At 40.9% G+C, this 16,521-nt stretch overlaps 1 protein-coding gene across 9 annotated transcripts in view; it reads right to left on the bottom strand.

Moving 5' to 3' along the window:
* Positions 1–16,521, bottom strand: part of LOC141992114 (protocadherin alpha-C2-like) — a 333,092-nt gene that overhangs the window by 230,355 nt on the left and 86,216 nt on the right. Inside the window, exon 1 of one of the 9 annotated variants that reach the window (XM_074960789.1) lies at positions 10,670–13,095. The exons of the other annotated variants lie outside the window; for them this stretch is intronic. Coding sequence (XP_074816890.1) covers positions 10,670–13,030 — 2,361 coding nt within the window. The 5' untranslated portion in view covers positions 13,031–13,095. Of the gene's footprint in view, positions 1–10,669; positions 13,096–16,521 lie in introns of those variants that run through there. 9 annotated transcript variants of the gene reach the window in all.

Genomic DNA, 16,521 nt, shown 5'->3' with positions numbered 1-16,521 from the left:
TCCATGAACTTCATTGAAACTGGGAGGAAGAAGGTGCGCGAGACTTCGTCGGAAATTGAATCATCTGACCATGATATTTACTAACCAGTCTCCAGAGCGACATGTTCATTATTTTTTCACAGCTAAGTAAATTGCGATTTGGATTTTAAATCCGGGGAAGCATCTAGTGGAGTACACTGAAATGAAAGAGTTTCGTGGATTTTGAAAACGTTTTCTCTCTTAGCTCACTGCCTCCCTTAGTAAAAAGTTACATAATTTATTCTGCATAGACACCAGTATTGGTGTATCATATCTGTGGTTTTCCTGCATAAATATTTTCAAGCAAATAATCCCGAGAACATGCCGCGCTGAATTCCCTTGCATCACTGTCCTCGTTTCTACGACGTATTTCTACGTTAATTCATGTTCCCAAACTCAGTATGATCAGAAAGGTCGATAGACTCTTTCTCATCCATTATCACCCAGTAGAACTAATGACAAATTTACAGGAAGTTGCTTTGGTTCATTAAAAAGTGTACCAATTCTTCTGAGGTTGTTGTTTTTTGTTTTTTGTTTTTTAATCTGACAGCTAAGTGATGAACAAGGTTGGTGAGACAAGGTGAGTGAGATGCTATCTTTAATTGGGCCAATTTATGCTGGTGAGAGAGACAAGCTTCATTTGACTTTAAAAAGAGCTCAGTGTAAGCTGGAAAGCTTGTCTATCTCACCAACAGAAGTTGGTCCAATAAAATATATTACCTCACCCACCCCCTCTCTAATATCCTGAGACGGCTACATCACTGAATTCGCTAAATGATGGTTTATCTAGGTATTTAACAGAATAAATCCAAAATATCACCGAACAGCCCCATTAAAAATCTAGCCATACACGTTTTGTTCCTTCACTAAACTTTAAAAACTCAGGAAATATTAAATCCAAAATACCATTTTTTCTTAGAAACGGGCACCAGTCTAATTCAGCTGCAGTCGAAGTGTTCTTTATTATATTTACTGTACTCTCCAGTAAATTACCTGCCTTTTCTAAATTGCTTAAATACATATGCGATCGTACTCTGGTGTTGACTGTGTAGAGAGAAACAATAGATAGATATTAATTTCGTATTCTCCTATTACCTTTAATTGGCATAAATTCTTTTTTATTTCTGTAATTAATCTCGATAATTATTTAGAGATCAGAGATAGTATGAAATACTAGCTAGGATAAAAAGACAAGGGCTATCAGTCTTTATACTTCAAGAAACGTGATTGATATAGAGGGAGGAATCTCAGCATGACCTTGTATTGCACAGGTTTGTGCATTGTGGTGGTTTACACCTTTCTCTGATGCCATGAAAACTCTTGAAGACCCGGAACACATGTAAGGCGGCCCCTTTCTTTTCCCACTTCTCTCAACCTCCCCACCAATGACTTCCCATGACAATCCCTAACCTCATTGTCCACGCTCTTCGCTTTTAAAAATAAGATACCCGGGAAGTACAGATTGCTATCTGCGGCCCTATCACCAGCTATAGGTGATAATGGCATAAAAATCATCACGACTAGGTCTGCCTTTGAAAGTAAAGGTCACACAGTCTTAACTAGCCAACGATGAGGGGAAGTGTTTCTTGCAAATGCTGGTATTTTAGCGCCTAATACAAGAGATTAGTCCAGAACGATCCTCAGCTGTGCACCTCCTTGATGATCTGAGGACACAGACTTTGACTGGGAGGCAAAGAGGACGATTATGCCTGGTCTCCTCGCCCTAGCGGTATCACCTCTGTTTTACTTTGAATTCGTTTGAGCCAATTGCATATTGTCTCACTTTCTATCTTGCTGAAGTGTTGCAATAACTAACTGATGGCACTGTAACTTCTAATGCAGGTTTATCAGTCATCAACGTACTGTTGGCTCCTAATTTCCAGGGTCTCCGGTCGCATTCATCAAAAGTGCATTCCATGTTTGCTGGTGCATTTCTCGCCTTCAAATTTTGGATGAGGACCTATTACATCTAAAATGTTTCTCAATTTCTAGAATTTTAGGTTCTCTCTCAGATGCCCTAACAAGTGCTATAAAAGTCATTGATGGACCATATTCTTAACAGGTACGGAAGAAGAAATCATCGCCAGTTCGGGTTTCATAGACAACTGAATGAAACAGATACTTTTCATTTTCAAAATGTTTGGGTAGTCACATTTTTCCCATAAAGCACTTGAAGTCTGTCAGATCCGGAAGGGTCCTCTTTTTTTTTTCTTCAGTAAACCACCATGGAAATTAAAAGGCTTTATAGGCAACGTACAGATGGAAAAAGATTTATTTCCACCCTATAGCTGCTTCTCTTCTAACCAGTGCTCTTCAGGTGACCTCATATGGATGCTCACATGGAAGATTTCACTGGATGGTCACAATTATGTGTCAATCCATCTGGGGTGCTCGTTGCATTATTTAATCAAAATAACCTCAAACATACTTACTGAATCAAAATACAAAAAAGGTAAGGAAGTCAAAAACTACAAGACACGCTACATTTTGTGCGCAGATCATTCATAGTCGGATTTCCTCTTCCACTCCCACTCATACTTTCTTGTTTCATATCTCAGTAGGGCCAGCATAGTCCACACCAGACTCTTCCCTAGTGACTTGTCAACGGTGTTTCTCAAAATATGTTATAAGATATACAGGACGTTGGGCAATAAATTCTTTAGTTTATAATAGGGCTGTCAAGCGATTAAAAAAATTAATTGCGATTAATCGCACACTTAATAATAGAATACCATTTATTTAAATATTTTTGAGTGTTTTCTACATTTTCAAATATGTTGATTTCTATTACAACACAGAATACAAAGTGTACAGTGCTCACTTTATATTTATTTTTATTACAAATATTTTCACAGTAAAAACAAAGGAAATAGTATTTTTCAATTCATCTAATACAAGTATTATAGTGAAATCTCTTTATCATGAAAGTTGAATATACAAATGTATAATTATGTACAAAAAATAACTGCATTCAAAAATAAAACAATGTAAAACTGTAGAGCCTACAAGTCCACTCAATACTACTTCAGCTAATCCCTGAGACAAACAAGTTTGATTACAATTTGCAGGAGATAATGCTGCCTGTTTCTTGTTTACAATGTCACCTGAAAGTGAGAACAGGTGTTCACATGACACTCTTGTAGCCAGCGTTGCAAGATATTTACGTGCCAGATGCACTAAAGATTCATATGTCCCTTCATGCTTCAACCACCATTCCAGAGGACATGCTTCCATGCTGATGACTGGTTTTGCTAGATAACAATCCAAAGCAGAGCAGACTGAACGTATGTTCACTTTCATCATCTGAGTCAGATGCCACCAGCAGAAGATTGATTTTCTTTCTTTCTTTCTTTCTTTCTTTCTTTCTTTCTTTCTTTCTTTCTTTCTTTCTTTCCTTTTTTTTTTTTTTTTTGGTTGCGTTCTGTAGTTTCCCTATCAGAGTGTTGCTCTTTTAAGACTTCTGAAAGATTGCTCCACACACCATCCTGATCAGATTTTGGAAGGCACTTCAGATTCTGAAACCTTGGGTTGAGTGCTGTAGCTATTTTTAGAAATCTCAAACTGGTACCTTCTTTGCATTTTGTCAAATCTGCTGTGAAAGTGTTCTTAAAACTGAGTCATCATCCAAGATTGCTATAACATGAAATATATGGCAGAATGCAGGTAAAACAGAACAGCAGACATACAATTCTCCCACAAGGAGTTCAGTCACAAATTTAATTAACGCATTATTTTTTTTAATGAGCATCATCAGCATGGAAGCATGTCCTCTGGAATGGTGGCCAAAGCATGAAGGGGCATACAAATGTTTAGCATATCTGGCACGTAAATACCTTGCAAAACCAGCTACAAAAGTGCCATGCGAATGCCTGTTCTCACTTTCAGGTGACATTGTAAATAAGAAGCAGGCAGCAGTATCTTCCATAAATGTAAACAAACTTGGCTGAACAAGAATTAGGACTAAGTGGACTTTTAGGCTCTAAAATTTTACATTGTTTTGTTTTTGAGTGCAATTATGTAACAAAAAAAATCTACATTTGTAAGTTACATTTTCACAATAAAGAGATTGCACTGCAGTACTTGTATGAGGTGAATTGAAAAATATTATTTCTTTTGTTTATTATTTGTTTATTACTATACAAAGTGTACAGTGCTCACTTTATATTTATTTTTATTACAAATATTTTCACAGTAAAAACAAACATAATATTGCAAATATTTGTAATAAAAATAATAATATAAAGTGAGCACTGTACACTTTGTATTCTGTGTTGTAATAAAAATAAATATATTTCAAAATGTAGAAAAACATCCAAAAATATTTAATACAATCACTTGGTATTCTATTCTTTAACAGTGTGATTAACTGTGATTAATTTTTTTAATCATGATTAATTTTTTTGAGTTTATCACATGAGTTAACTGCAGTTAATCAACAGCCCTAGTTTATAATAGTCAATGGTAATCTCGGATTCCTTCTACTCTAAAGTAACAATTATAGCGCTGTTGGATGAAATCTCATTATAAAATTATTCAAGTGGTTGCATGAAAAAGACTCTTAAATTCACATGATCACAGATCAAATTTTAAAAACAAAACAAAAGGCTTGCTTTATTGTATTATAATATGAGGTAGCATTTGCTGATAACACTATCGCTGGCTCCAGTCTGTTAAATACCACATCCTATGCCAAGCCCTTGAGGTTCAGTGCTAAAGGGAGGTAGAAGAGCAAATGACTGGAGGACAAAACTGTATGAGGATATAATATTCATGTATGATGTTATAGATGTACAAAGTACATTACAGTGTGCACTACATACACGGTATTAAATGCTACAAATCACAAATCAGTCATAGAAAACAAATCAGTTACACTAAACTAGGATGCTAAAAGTGAATAAAAATTATATTAATTCAATGGAGCAATACCACCAATTTACTTCGGATGTCAATGATTAATTGATATGGCTGGGGTTTTATAGTGGAACTTAATTATAATTCTCTTTATTGGAACTAATAGTTACATATTTACATAAGTGAGAAAAATAAGCCAAAATACAACACATAAACACCTGTAAAAGCAAGCTAGTTATCATTTTAGTTGTCTAACACACTTTGATCATTCAGAAAATTTGGGGAAAAAAATAAATTCTATCCTGCTTAGAGTCTATTTTCATCTCTTGGTTATTTTACAAAAGGAGCTTCCACTGTTATTTTTTTCTCCCATCATGGGCATCATTGGTCTTTCCCAAATGGCTGCAAAACTTTCTTTTCTCTCTCATTGTCTTTATCATTTAAAATTTAAATTTAATAATCAAATTAGTCTCAATTTTTATAAACACAGATATTCTCTTTCTTTAATATCAGTGAGAATTTGCATATCCTGGATGTCTGTAATTGTATAAATTCAAGTTTCTTAAACATTAGGGAATAGAAAAGCTTTTGGGAAAGTTCCCAATTCGTGTTTTCATTATTCCAATCCCCCATTAGTGCAGCAGCCTTTGTCATCAGTCTCCTCTTAGAGAGTAACAGAAAACTGTCAAACTAGGGCTACCAATAGTATCATCCCATTTCCCATATCAGTCTACTATCTTGTTCTTATTTGATCATAATAATAAAAAACCCAGCCCCCGCCTTGGCCTCCCCATGCCAGCCAGACAAAGGGACCCCAGCCCTGGCTGCCCTGCACCAGCCAACCAACCTCAGCCCCAGCTGTGCCGTGCCTGCAGGAGCAACCTTGGTTAACCGGTTAAATGATATAATTTTAATCATTTAAATGGTTAACTTTTTACATGATATTTACCATCCCTATTTTGAATACCTGCATAATTTGTCCAAATCACCCATGCCATGTCAATGATTGCTGGACTGACCACCACCTGGTGAGGTCAGTGAGTCGTGTCCATCAGGATTGCACCAAAACATAGAATCAATCCAAATCAAACAGAGGGTAATACAATATTCAAAGACTTCAATCCTCAGTGCACCAATCACTCCTCAGTGTAAAACTGACCATATACACACCTGGAAATGACAACACACGTGTCAAAGAAGCCTGGGAAGCCCTAAAACAGACCATCCATGAGGTCTGTGAGGAATCCATTGGCCTTGTTACCTGCTGCCATCAGAATTGGTTTGACAAAAACAATATTGAGATCACATCGCTTTTGGACCAGAAGATAGACCAGATATACTTTCTGTGACTGGCAAAACCATCCATCATGCAGTCAGAAGCAGAGATCTCTCCATCAGCTCAAAGCTGAAGGTAAAAGGAGGATCCAAGAAAACAAATACAAATGGTGAGAGGACAGAGCAAAAGAAATCCATGCATTCTTTGACAGACATGATATGCGGAACAATTTATGTGAGACAAAGACCCTGTATGGACCAAGCTCATGTGGCCTCACACCGCTGAGATCCAGAGATGGTAGTACCTTTCTTAAAGATAAAGAATCCATCAAAGAGCACTGGAAGAAACAGTACCAAAAGCTTCTTAATCAGAAATTGAGTGTGACTGATGACACCATCAACTTCATCCCTCAGCACCCAGTCTGGGAAACTCTTGCCAACCCACCAACACCTAAGGAGGTCCACAGAGCAATTATGCAAATAAAGAACAATAAAGCACTGGGTCCTGATGGCATTCCAGTTGAAGTACTGAAAGTGGTGGGAGAAACACTGACTAACAAGCTTCATTTACTGCTCCTCAAAATCTAGCACACAGAAGAAATCCCTGATAACTTATGTAATGCTAACATTATCACCATTTTCAAAAAGGGAGACAGAGCCAACTGTGGCAACTATCGAGGCATTGCCCTCCTCTCCATTGCTGGGAAGATTCTTGCTAGAATCTTACTGAATTGCCTGCTCCATCTTGCTCCCTTTTGCAGAAGAATTACTTCCAGAGTCCCAGTGTGGCTTCAGACCATCATGAAGCACCAGTGAACAACATCAGGGGCTGTATATGGCCTTTATCAAGCTGACCAAAGCCTTTGACTTTGTCAATCATGAGGCTCTGTGGAAAATCATGTCAAAGTTTGGCTGCCCAAGCAAATTTATCACCACTGTAAGACTCCTCCACGACTGCCTCCATCCTGTGCAGTGGTTCTACCTCTGAGTCCTCTGTCATCCAAACTGGTATAAAACACCCACCCTTTTCTCCATTTTCTTAGCAGCTATGAAAATGTTAACCCAAGACCGACTACCTCAGGGCATTGGCATTCAATATCAGACTGACGGCAACCTCTTCAATCTTTCTCCTCTCTGTACCAGAACTAAAGTAATATCAGCAACAATAACTGAACTCCAATATGCCGATGATTGTGCTGTAGTTGCACACCCAAAGGAGGATCTACAAACATCCCTTAATTGCTTCTCTGAAGCTTACAAAATCCTAGGGCTAATTGTGAACATTGGCAAAACAGAAGTTCTCCACCAGCCAGCTCCCAGTCAATCATAAGACCCAGCAAAGAAGATCTACACTGACAGAGAAGAACTGGAAAATGTAGAATACTTTGCCTATCTTTGCAGCCATCTGTCACAGAGGGCAGACATAGACATTGATATTCCGCACAGAATCCACTGTGCCAGCCTTGCCTTTGGCAGACTGTCTTGCTGGGCGTTCAACAATCATGACATCAGAACACATACTAGACTTTTAGTTTATAGAGCAGTGGTAATCCCAACTCTCCTCTATGGCTGGGAGACTTGGGTGACCTACAGAAAACACCTGAAAAACCTGGAATGCCAATACCAGCACTTTCTTTGGAAGATCCTCAACATAAAGTGGGAGGATCGCTGCAGTAATGTCAGTGTCCTCACAGAGGCTGACATCTTCAATGTAGAGGCCCTGATTATCCAGCACCAGCTGAGGTGGAGCGGGCACTGTGTGTGCATGCCTCATGTACGCTTACCAAATCAATTGTTGTACGCCCAACTCACCAAAGAAGAAAAGAAATGGGGAGGACAAAAGAAATGCTTTAAAGACACGCTCAAGATAAACATCAAGAGATGTGGCATCAACACCACACACTAGGAGACAGTAGCCCAGGATAGGGATAACTGGCAAAGACTTATCAGAGAAGAAACATCCACTTTTGAGGAAAATCACCTTGCCCTGGTCACAGAAAAGTGCCAGAGAAGAAAGAAAAGACAACTGTCATGCAGCAGTCATGTCCCAACTTTGACTTCCAACACCATCTGCAACATCTGCCAAGGAGCCTGGTGCTCAAAGATCAGACTCCTCAGTCAGCAAAGGATCCATAAAGAATAAAACCCATGAAAGAGATCATCCTTGACCTCAAGCGATCACAGAGGACCACAAATTTCCTATGAGGTACCTCATTCTGGCTACTCACAAGGGCAGAGTTTATTTTCTGGGGGGAGCTTAGAACAGTACTATAGCACCCCTTACACTCCTCCCCCAATCTATCCTCTACTGGAAACAAATTCAGTCAGAAACCCTCTTCCATTTTAGTGTTTCCATTTTCCATACCACTGGACACACATACTACAGTGTAAAGAATAGATTTGTTAGTCTCTAGGGTGCCACAAGTTCTCCTCGTTCTTTTTGCCGATACAGACCCTCTGATACTAGAATGTGTTTTCCCTTGGGTGTCCCCATAGCTGAGAAGCCCAGCATTTTATCACATTTACATTCCCCATCACATCTTTAAAACACTGAACTCAAATCGGTCAGTATTTTTCCGACTTTGGAGGAAAGGACAAGACTCCTAGATCCTAGTAAAATCTCTCCTTTATTGGCTATGGTGAAAGGCTTCTCATTCCACACTGCCCCTCTGTGAGACATTCACAGAGAAAACCAGAAACAAGAAATTCTAATTGTTTGGGGTTAGAAAGTAAAAGCCGGTTCGGATAAAATGGAACATTATTAGTAAAGCACCTCTCCATTTGCACTTTCATCTGAATTGCTGGGTCGTATTCCTTGTAACAACCCTTTTCCAACAATTTCAGGCATTTTTGTCTAGCAGCAATTCCTATTTTCAGTGAAGTCAAAGAAAACACTAGCCGGAGTAAAGCAAGCGGGGTCCACTCCACGTTTAGAGATATCACGGGCAAGTTTTAAATTCCTGATGACAAAACTGGAGATTTAAAACTGGCTTCCAACATCCAGATAGTTTATTAGCACCATCACATTTTCCATTAAAATGTTTCCAGTTGCTCTTCGTTCAACAACAGTTATTATATTTCCATATCAGTGACATCAACTCAGGCTAGTTTGTGGTAACTTTATTCACTTTGAATAGCCCTTGGCGCCAAGTCTCATTAAACTAAATGGAACTACTTGCGAAGGAAGATACATCTCGAAGTGTCACAATCAAGCCCTAAAAGCAAATATGAAAGATGCTGATAACGCTGATAAATACATGCTGATAATCTGGTAGAACTGTAATATGGGAAATGTAAAAATGCCTCTACTGCAAACGCAAGAGAGAAGACTGATGGAATGGAAAACAGTTAGTAACAGGTGTAGCGAGGGCCACCAATGAGGAGGAAAAGGAACGCTCTTTCAAGGCTGAGATAGAACTTTAGCTAAAGACACAGCGAAAGAGTGATACGATATTTCTACTAATAGATACTCTGAGACTATATTGATCTTGATGGAACATTTTTTTAGGAGAAGAGGGTTCCACCAAATTATTATTCAAATATTAATTGGCCAAAGAACAGACCGGCATCACACTTGACCAAATACTGCACGTGATTTAGCCTTCTGCTTACAAAATATCATAGAATATCAGGGTCGGAAGGGACCTCAGGAGGTCATCTAGTCCAACTCCCTGCTCAAAGCAGGACCAATCCCCAACTAAATCATCCAATTTTTTTTACCCCAGATCCCTAAATGGCCCCCTCAAGGATTGAGCTCACAACCCTGGGTTTAGCAGGCCAATGCTCAAACCACTGAGCTATCCCTTCCTAAACTATCGTTTAGTTATAAAGTTTTGTCCATAATCTTGAAAGTATATATATACATAAATAACCCCATATTACAATATCCCTGTAGTAATGTCTGCCGCACACTTCAACACGGAATTTATCTCCCTTTGTATCAATGTTTTCCATGTTGAACAGGTTCCATGGTGGGGAACTTCATGCCTTGATGCTAACCCTACAGCACTAAATTAAATCTTTCCAAGCAGAGATAGCTTGACAGAAACATAGCATTTATTTACTCCCATTATTTCATAGCACAGGAAATATTAGGTCGCCTGCATGCTCTTGAAAACTGGAGTACAATGAGAAAAAGTGGATATCTTTATCTTAAAAAACTTATTCAGAGAAATGATCTCCATGCTTTCAGTTAATATTTAAAGCCTCATTATCTGAATTTTACAAACACGTGTACTATGTTCATTCAAACAGTATCTCGAAAACTGTTGGCCCTTTACACTTGGTATCCAAATATTTTGAAATACGGCAAATGGATACCAGATAAAACAGTCACAGGTGTTTTCACCTTATACAGCTGTCCAGAGTATACCTTACATGAAGAACCACAATATGAAGAAATTGTTCATTAGATGGTAAATGACGTTATTCTACAGACGAAACAAATTCCATATGGAATTCTAACCATAATTATTTAGACATATAGTAAGAAAAATTCCACATGCAGATACATCAGACTCACCTGTGCTACCTGTAGTTTCTCGTGCTCACCATTCTCTGCAGAGTCAGAGAAGTTGGGGCTGAAAACCATGAGGTCATTCTTGGCGGTGCCTTCCCCGACACACAGGTTCCGGCTCTGGCGCTGCGAATAGGACCAACTCCCCACTTCGCTCGAGCACACCACGGTGGCTTTCCCAGGACCGCACATCACTTCCGGACCCGGATGGCATCTCAGGCCAACGTACACGACAATCACCAGCACAAACAGCCCGGACACCGAGCAAATGGCGATCATTAAAGACACGTTCATGTCAACCAAGGGCCCATCGCTCCCGACCCTTTGCCTCGAGTCCCATTTCACAGCCTGCGGACTCTCCACCAGGGACAGGCTGACCGTGGCTGTCGCTGACAGCGCCGGCTCCCCATGGTCCTTCACCAGGATCACGAGTCTCTGGCTGGGGCCGTCCGCCTCCTCCAAGGCCCGCGTGGTGCTGATCTCCCCGCTGTACACACCCACCCGGAAAGGCCCCGCAGCCCGGGCCTCCTGCACTTCGTAGCGAAGCCACGCGTTGTAGCCGGAATCCGCATCCACCGCTCGGACCTTGCTCACCACGTGTCCTGCGCCGGCCGACAGCGGAACCAGCTCGGGCCCTGGCGAGCCGCGGCCGGAGCCAGGCGGGGACACTGCCGGCGCGTTGTCATTTTCATCCAGGACGAAGAGCTGCACAGTCACGTTCCCGCACAAGGAGGGGAACCCGGCGTCCCGCGCGCTCACCTGGAACTGCAGCACTTGCAGCTCCTCGTAGTCAAAGGGCTGCAGCCCGTAGATGTGCCCGCTCTCCGAGTGCACCGAGATGTAGCTGGACACGGGCTGCTGCTCTCCCACACTGCGCTCCACCACCGAGTAGCTCACAAAGGCGTTTTCCCGCAGGTCCGGGTCCGACGCCGACACGCTCAAGAGATGGGCCCCGGCACGGTTGTTTTCCTTCACAAACACCGTGTACACGGCCTGAGGGAAAGCAGGGGCGTTATCGTTCACATCCGCGATCGGCACCAAAATGCTGCTGCTGGCCGAGAGAGACGGGGCCCCTTCGTCTCTGGCTGTCACCAGGATCTTATATTCAGACACTCGCTCCCGATCCACGGCCTCCGCCAGCACCAGCGAGTGATAATTCTTAAAGGTGGAGACGAGCTGAAAGGGCAGGTCCGGGGGGATGGAGCAAGTGACTTTGCCGTTGTCTCCCGAGTCCCGGTCGGAGACGCTAATAAGAGCCACCACTGTCCCCGGGGGAGCGTCCTCCGGCACCGGCAGAGAGTGAGACGTTATTGTTAACTCAGGGGCGTTATCGTTAATGTCTAAAACTTCCACCACAACTTTGCAGTGTCCAGCCAGTGGGGGATTCCCTTTATCCTTGGCCGAAACTTGAATTTCGTACAAGTTAATGTATTCGAAATCCATTTTCCCTTTAACCCTAATTTCACCAGAATATTCACATATTTTAAACGTGTCCTTAATATGGGGAGGAACAAGACTGCTAAAGGCATATGTAATATCCTTATAAATACCTTCATCCAAGTCTGTGGCGTTAAGTTTGATGACTAATGTCCCATTAGCTGAACCTTCTAGCATTTGGACCTTATAAACTGACTGATTAAACACAGGCGCGTTATCATTCACATCCAGCACCGTGATCATCAGCTGAACTGTGCCGGTGAGCTCCGGTTTGCCCCCGTCAGTGGCGGTGAGTAATAAACGATATACAGGGGTTTCCTCTCTGTCCAGAGACTTCTTTAACTCAAGCTCTGCAGATTTGATTTGGTCGTCATTAGTTGTGACATCTAGAGTGAAATGTTCGCTTGGGCTGAGTTTATAGGTCAGCAGCGAGTTTGTACCAATATCTGCGTCAAACGCGCCCTCTAGTGGGAAGCGAGAACCTGGAAGGGTTAGTGATTCTGCAATACTCAGGTTTTGCTCATTTACGGGGAACACAGGAGCATTGTCATTTATATCCTGTATCTCCACTTCCACGTGAAATATCCTCAGGGGTTTGTCCACTATCACCTCCAGGTCAATGGCGCACAGGGGGCTCTGGCCGCACACCTCTTCCCTATCTACTCGCGACTTAACAAACAAAACGCCGCTCTGCAAATTTACCTCAAAATAGTCTCCCCTGCCTTTGGAGACCATCCGGAACATCCGAGACACCAGCTCCGACACCTCCAGCCCCAGGTCCTGGGCCAGGCGGCCCACAAAGGTGCCGTGTTTGGATTCCTCCGGCAGGGAATAACGGACCTGGCCGCTGCCCACCTCCCAGGCCGTGTGTAGCAGAACCAGCCGCAGCAGCTGCCCGGTTCCCAGGCAGTCTCGCCGGAGAAGAGCCATCGCGGACACTGGGCGGTGCGCCGGTGCCGGTTTATAAATAAGTTTTGAACAGAGCGAACTGCAGAGTCCAGTGAATGGGGGGGATGCGGTACCTTTGAAAGCAGTTTAATTGAATCCAGTTCTCTCACATCCGGGAGCCCTCCTGACGTTTCATCTAAGGCTGTCGTTTAAATTGAAGGGGGAGCTATGTGTTTCTTTTCTTATTGAAACGGATTTTTAGGGGACAGCGACACCATGTGTCTGTGAATGTGTAAGTGAACAATTTTCAGAGTAACAGCCGTGTTGTATTCGCAAAAAGAAAAGGAGTACTTGTGGCACCTTAGAGACTAACCAAGTGTCTCTAAGGTGCCACAAGTACTCCTTTTCTTTTTAAGTGAACAATGATTATCAATAGTTGTAACACTATTTTCTTTGTAATGTATACACTTTTTTCGTGGTGTTTTACTATTCTGATGACGCCATTAGTTTTCAGTATTGTGCTTTTTAATTTAACATTTAAAATAGTTTATATTCTTACCGGAAATTATAGAACTCTAATTTGATTGTGTGAATCTACTCCCTTAGAGACCATGGGAGTTTTGCTAGTTGCTGGCCCCTAAGATGTATTATTTTTCATTTCTGGTAATTTTCCTCGATGCCTGTGTCCTTTTTCTTTCAAATTCAGTTATTAATTAGTAAGACAAGGGTGTGAAAAATATTTTTAGAAGCCCTAGTATTTTATGTATTATTTTACAAAATGATTTACCTCAAAAGATACTCTATTATGATCTACGTGTTCAGTTACAAATAGCAGGAAAAATTCATTCGCAAACATTCAAATGTACTGACCTTCCTTCAGTAGATAAATCAGACCAAAATTTCCCACGTCTTTAAAATGTGTGAAATGTTGGGTAGTCACATCTCTATGGCTCTTCTGTGGTGAAGGAATGAGTGCTAGCCTAAGAGTGTGGAGAAATATTTTATACAAATTATATTATTATACTTGAACCTATGAGAAATAATTGAACTATATAACTGTTCAATTGTATTAATTTATTGTACCTTCATTCTGTGCTTTTCATATTTTGTCATCAGTTCGTCATCTTGTGTGTGTTTATCAAAACAGATAATGGTGATAAGCACCTTAGAGATGCTTAGGCAGGAATATTCCATAAGTATCCGGAAGGATCCCAGAAGAGGCAGAAACAGTGGCCAGGTTTTTCCCATCTCTCTCTCTCTCTCTCTCTCGCTAACTCTTTCGAGCTCCCCATTCCCCCTTGTATTTTATGCTTTATATAATCCATCATGACATCAAGCGATTGCTCCTGTTTAGCGCACCAAAGCAATGGTCTCTACGTTTGCCAACTGAGATGACTTAGATAAATATGAATCCCTGAAAACTCATATGACAGGTGTCTGGAGATTCCCAAATCCAGGATGCTTGTACAGAAAGCTGCTTATGATATTAACAGCTTCTGTGCACGCCACCAGAGAGAAGCAGCAAGACCCACTACAGAGCTACCTGTGGGCAAACAACGAGCAATGGACAAGGATAAGAATGTGCCTGCTACAAAGGCAGACATCAGAGAAATATTATCTGAAATAAAAATGAATATAAACGGAGATGCAAACCACCTTCAGGAAGTAATAAATATGTAGAAGAATTTACTGATAAGAATGTACTGATATACTAACTAATGTAGATAAAGGAATTCAGTTGGCTAAAATCAAGAAGTTTGATCTGGACCTTAAAATGATTTGAAAACGCAAAGAGAAAAAATAGCGTTAAGACTGAAAGAACTCACAGAAGGGATAGAAAATGGGGAGAAATATATGAAAACACTACTACGATAATTCTTTGGGAAGGAAAAAGAAGCTCCTATGTACCAAAACAGAACATGCCACGCAGTGTTTCCACACGTAGATGCACGGACTCAACCTATTGTATAATTGGCTGCACTACTATGAGAACAAGGAGCACCTAAAGAGAATTATTAGAGAATGGCGTGTCCCATTGGAAGTGGAGGGACAATGCATTTCTATTTTTCAAACTCTGTCCTTGCTCACATTAAGAATAAGAAAGGCACTCAGAAGAAACACCAGATCTCTGCATTGTGCCAATGTAAGAAACTGTTGGTCCCTCCCTCTTAAGCTTTGATTTCCCCTTAACATTCATGTTATATTATCAGAACTGAGACTCAGTTAAAACCTGCTAATAATGTCGGGATCAGACTTAAAAACAGAAAAAAGAAATGAAACCAAATCGATGTGGATGAGTAGGACGCTTCCCACCATAAAGATGTATCCTCTAAGAAGGAAACAAAGAGGGGAAAGGGCGAGAGGAAAAGTATTTCAGCCTTCACAGATCAAGCAGTCAAAAATACTAAAACACCTGTTTGGTATAAATATGGGAAATTTACAAGTGTATTAGTAGGAAAAGAGAAAGTGTAGCAATGACAATAATTTTACATTTGACAAGAATGGGTAATGTTATATGAAGAAAGCATGATTTATATTAACAGGAGTCCCTATATCTTAGCACCTTAATTTAAATGTTAGTGGTTTGAATACTTACAAAAAATAAAGACTAGTTATGCATTCATGAGTCTTGACAATAATCTCATTAGAAATGTGAAAGAAGAAATAGGCTATTCCTGGTTCAGGCAGGAATTGTATGTCTACAGTATGGAAGGCGTGTCTAGACTGACTTGTAAATCATTACAATCGGAGGCCAAATATGTCAAAAAAGACAAATTTGGTCAATTCATAACAATAAGGTGTGACCTTGTGGGCAAAGAGATCATCATATGCTCAATGTATATCTCTAATAGAAGAGAATAAAAATCTTTCTTTGACAAGTTCTTCCCCACTCTGCTTAGCTTTGTTTCTAAAGAGGTAAATATTAGATACCTTAATTTAACATTTTACACACAAATAAATAGATCAGACAATTTAAAGGGAAGATGAGTTTGACTGGCCTACAAATATGCAAAGTACCTTTGGAAATGTGAATTCTTGATTCTAGAAGAGATTATGTAAGAGATTGCTCCTTGTTTCCTAACCCCCTAAAGCACATACCAGTATTAGCCACATACTGATCATAGAATCCTAGAATCATAGAATCATAGAATATCAGGGTTGGAAGGGACCTCAGGAGGTCATCTAGTCCAACCCCCTGCTCAAAGCAGGACCAATCCCCATCTAAATCATCCCAGCCAGGGCTTTGTCAAGCCTGACCTTAAAAACTTCTAGGGAAGGAGATTCCACCACCTCCCTACGTAACGCATTCCAGTGTTTCACCACCCTTGTCGTGAAAAAGTTTTTCCTAATATCCAACCTAAATCTCCCCCACTGCAACTTGAGACCATTACTCCTTGTTCTGTCATCTGCTACCACTGAGAACAGCCTAGATCCATCCTCTTTGGAACCCCCTTTCGGGTAGTTGAAAGCAGCTATCAAATCCCCCCTCATTCTTCTCTTCTGAAGACTAAACATCCCCAGTTCCCTCAGCC

Source organism: Natator depressus, chromosome 8, assembly GCF_965152275.1.
Source record: "Natator depressus isolate rNatDep1 chromosome 8, rNatDep2.hap1, whole genome shotgun sequence".
Classification (NCBI taxonomy): Eukaryota; Metazoa; Chordata; order Testudines; family Cheloniidae; genus Natator; species Natator depressus.
Note: the sequence above shows the minus strand (reverse complement) of the source record. Positions and strands in the feature narration are given on the sequence as shown.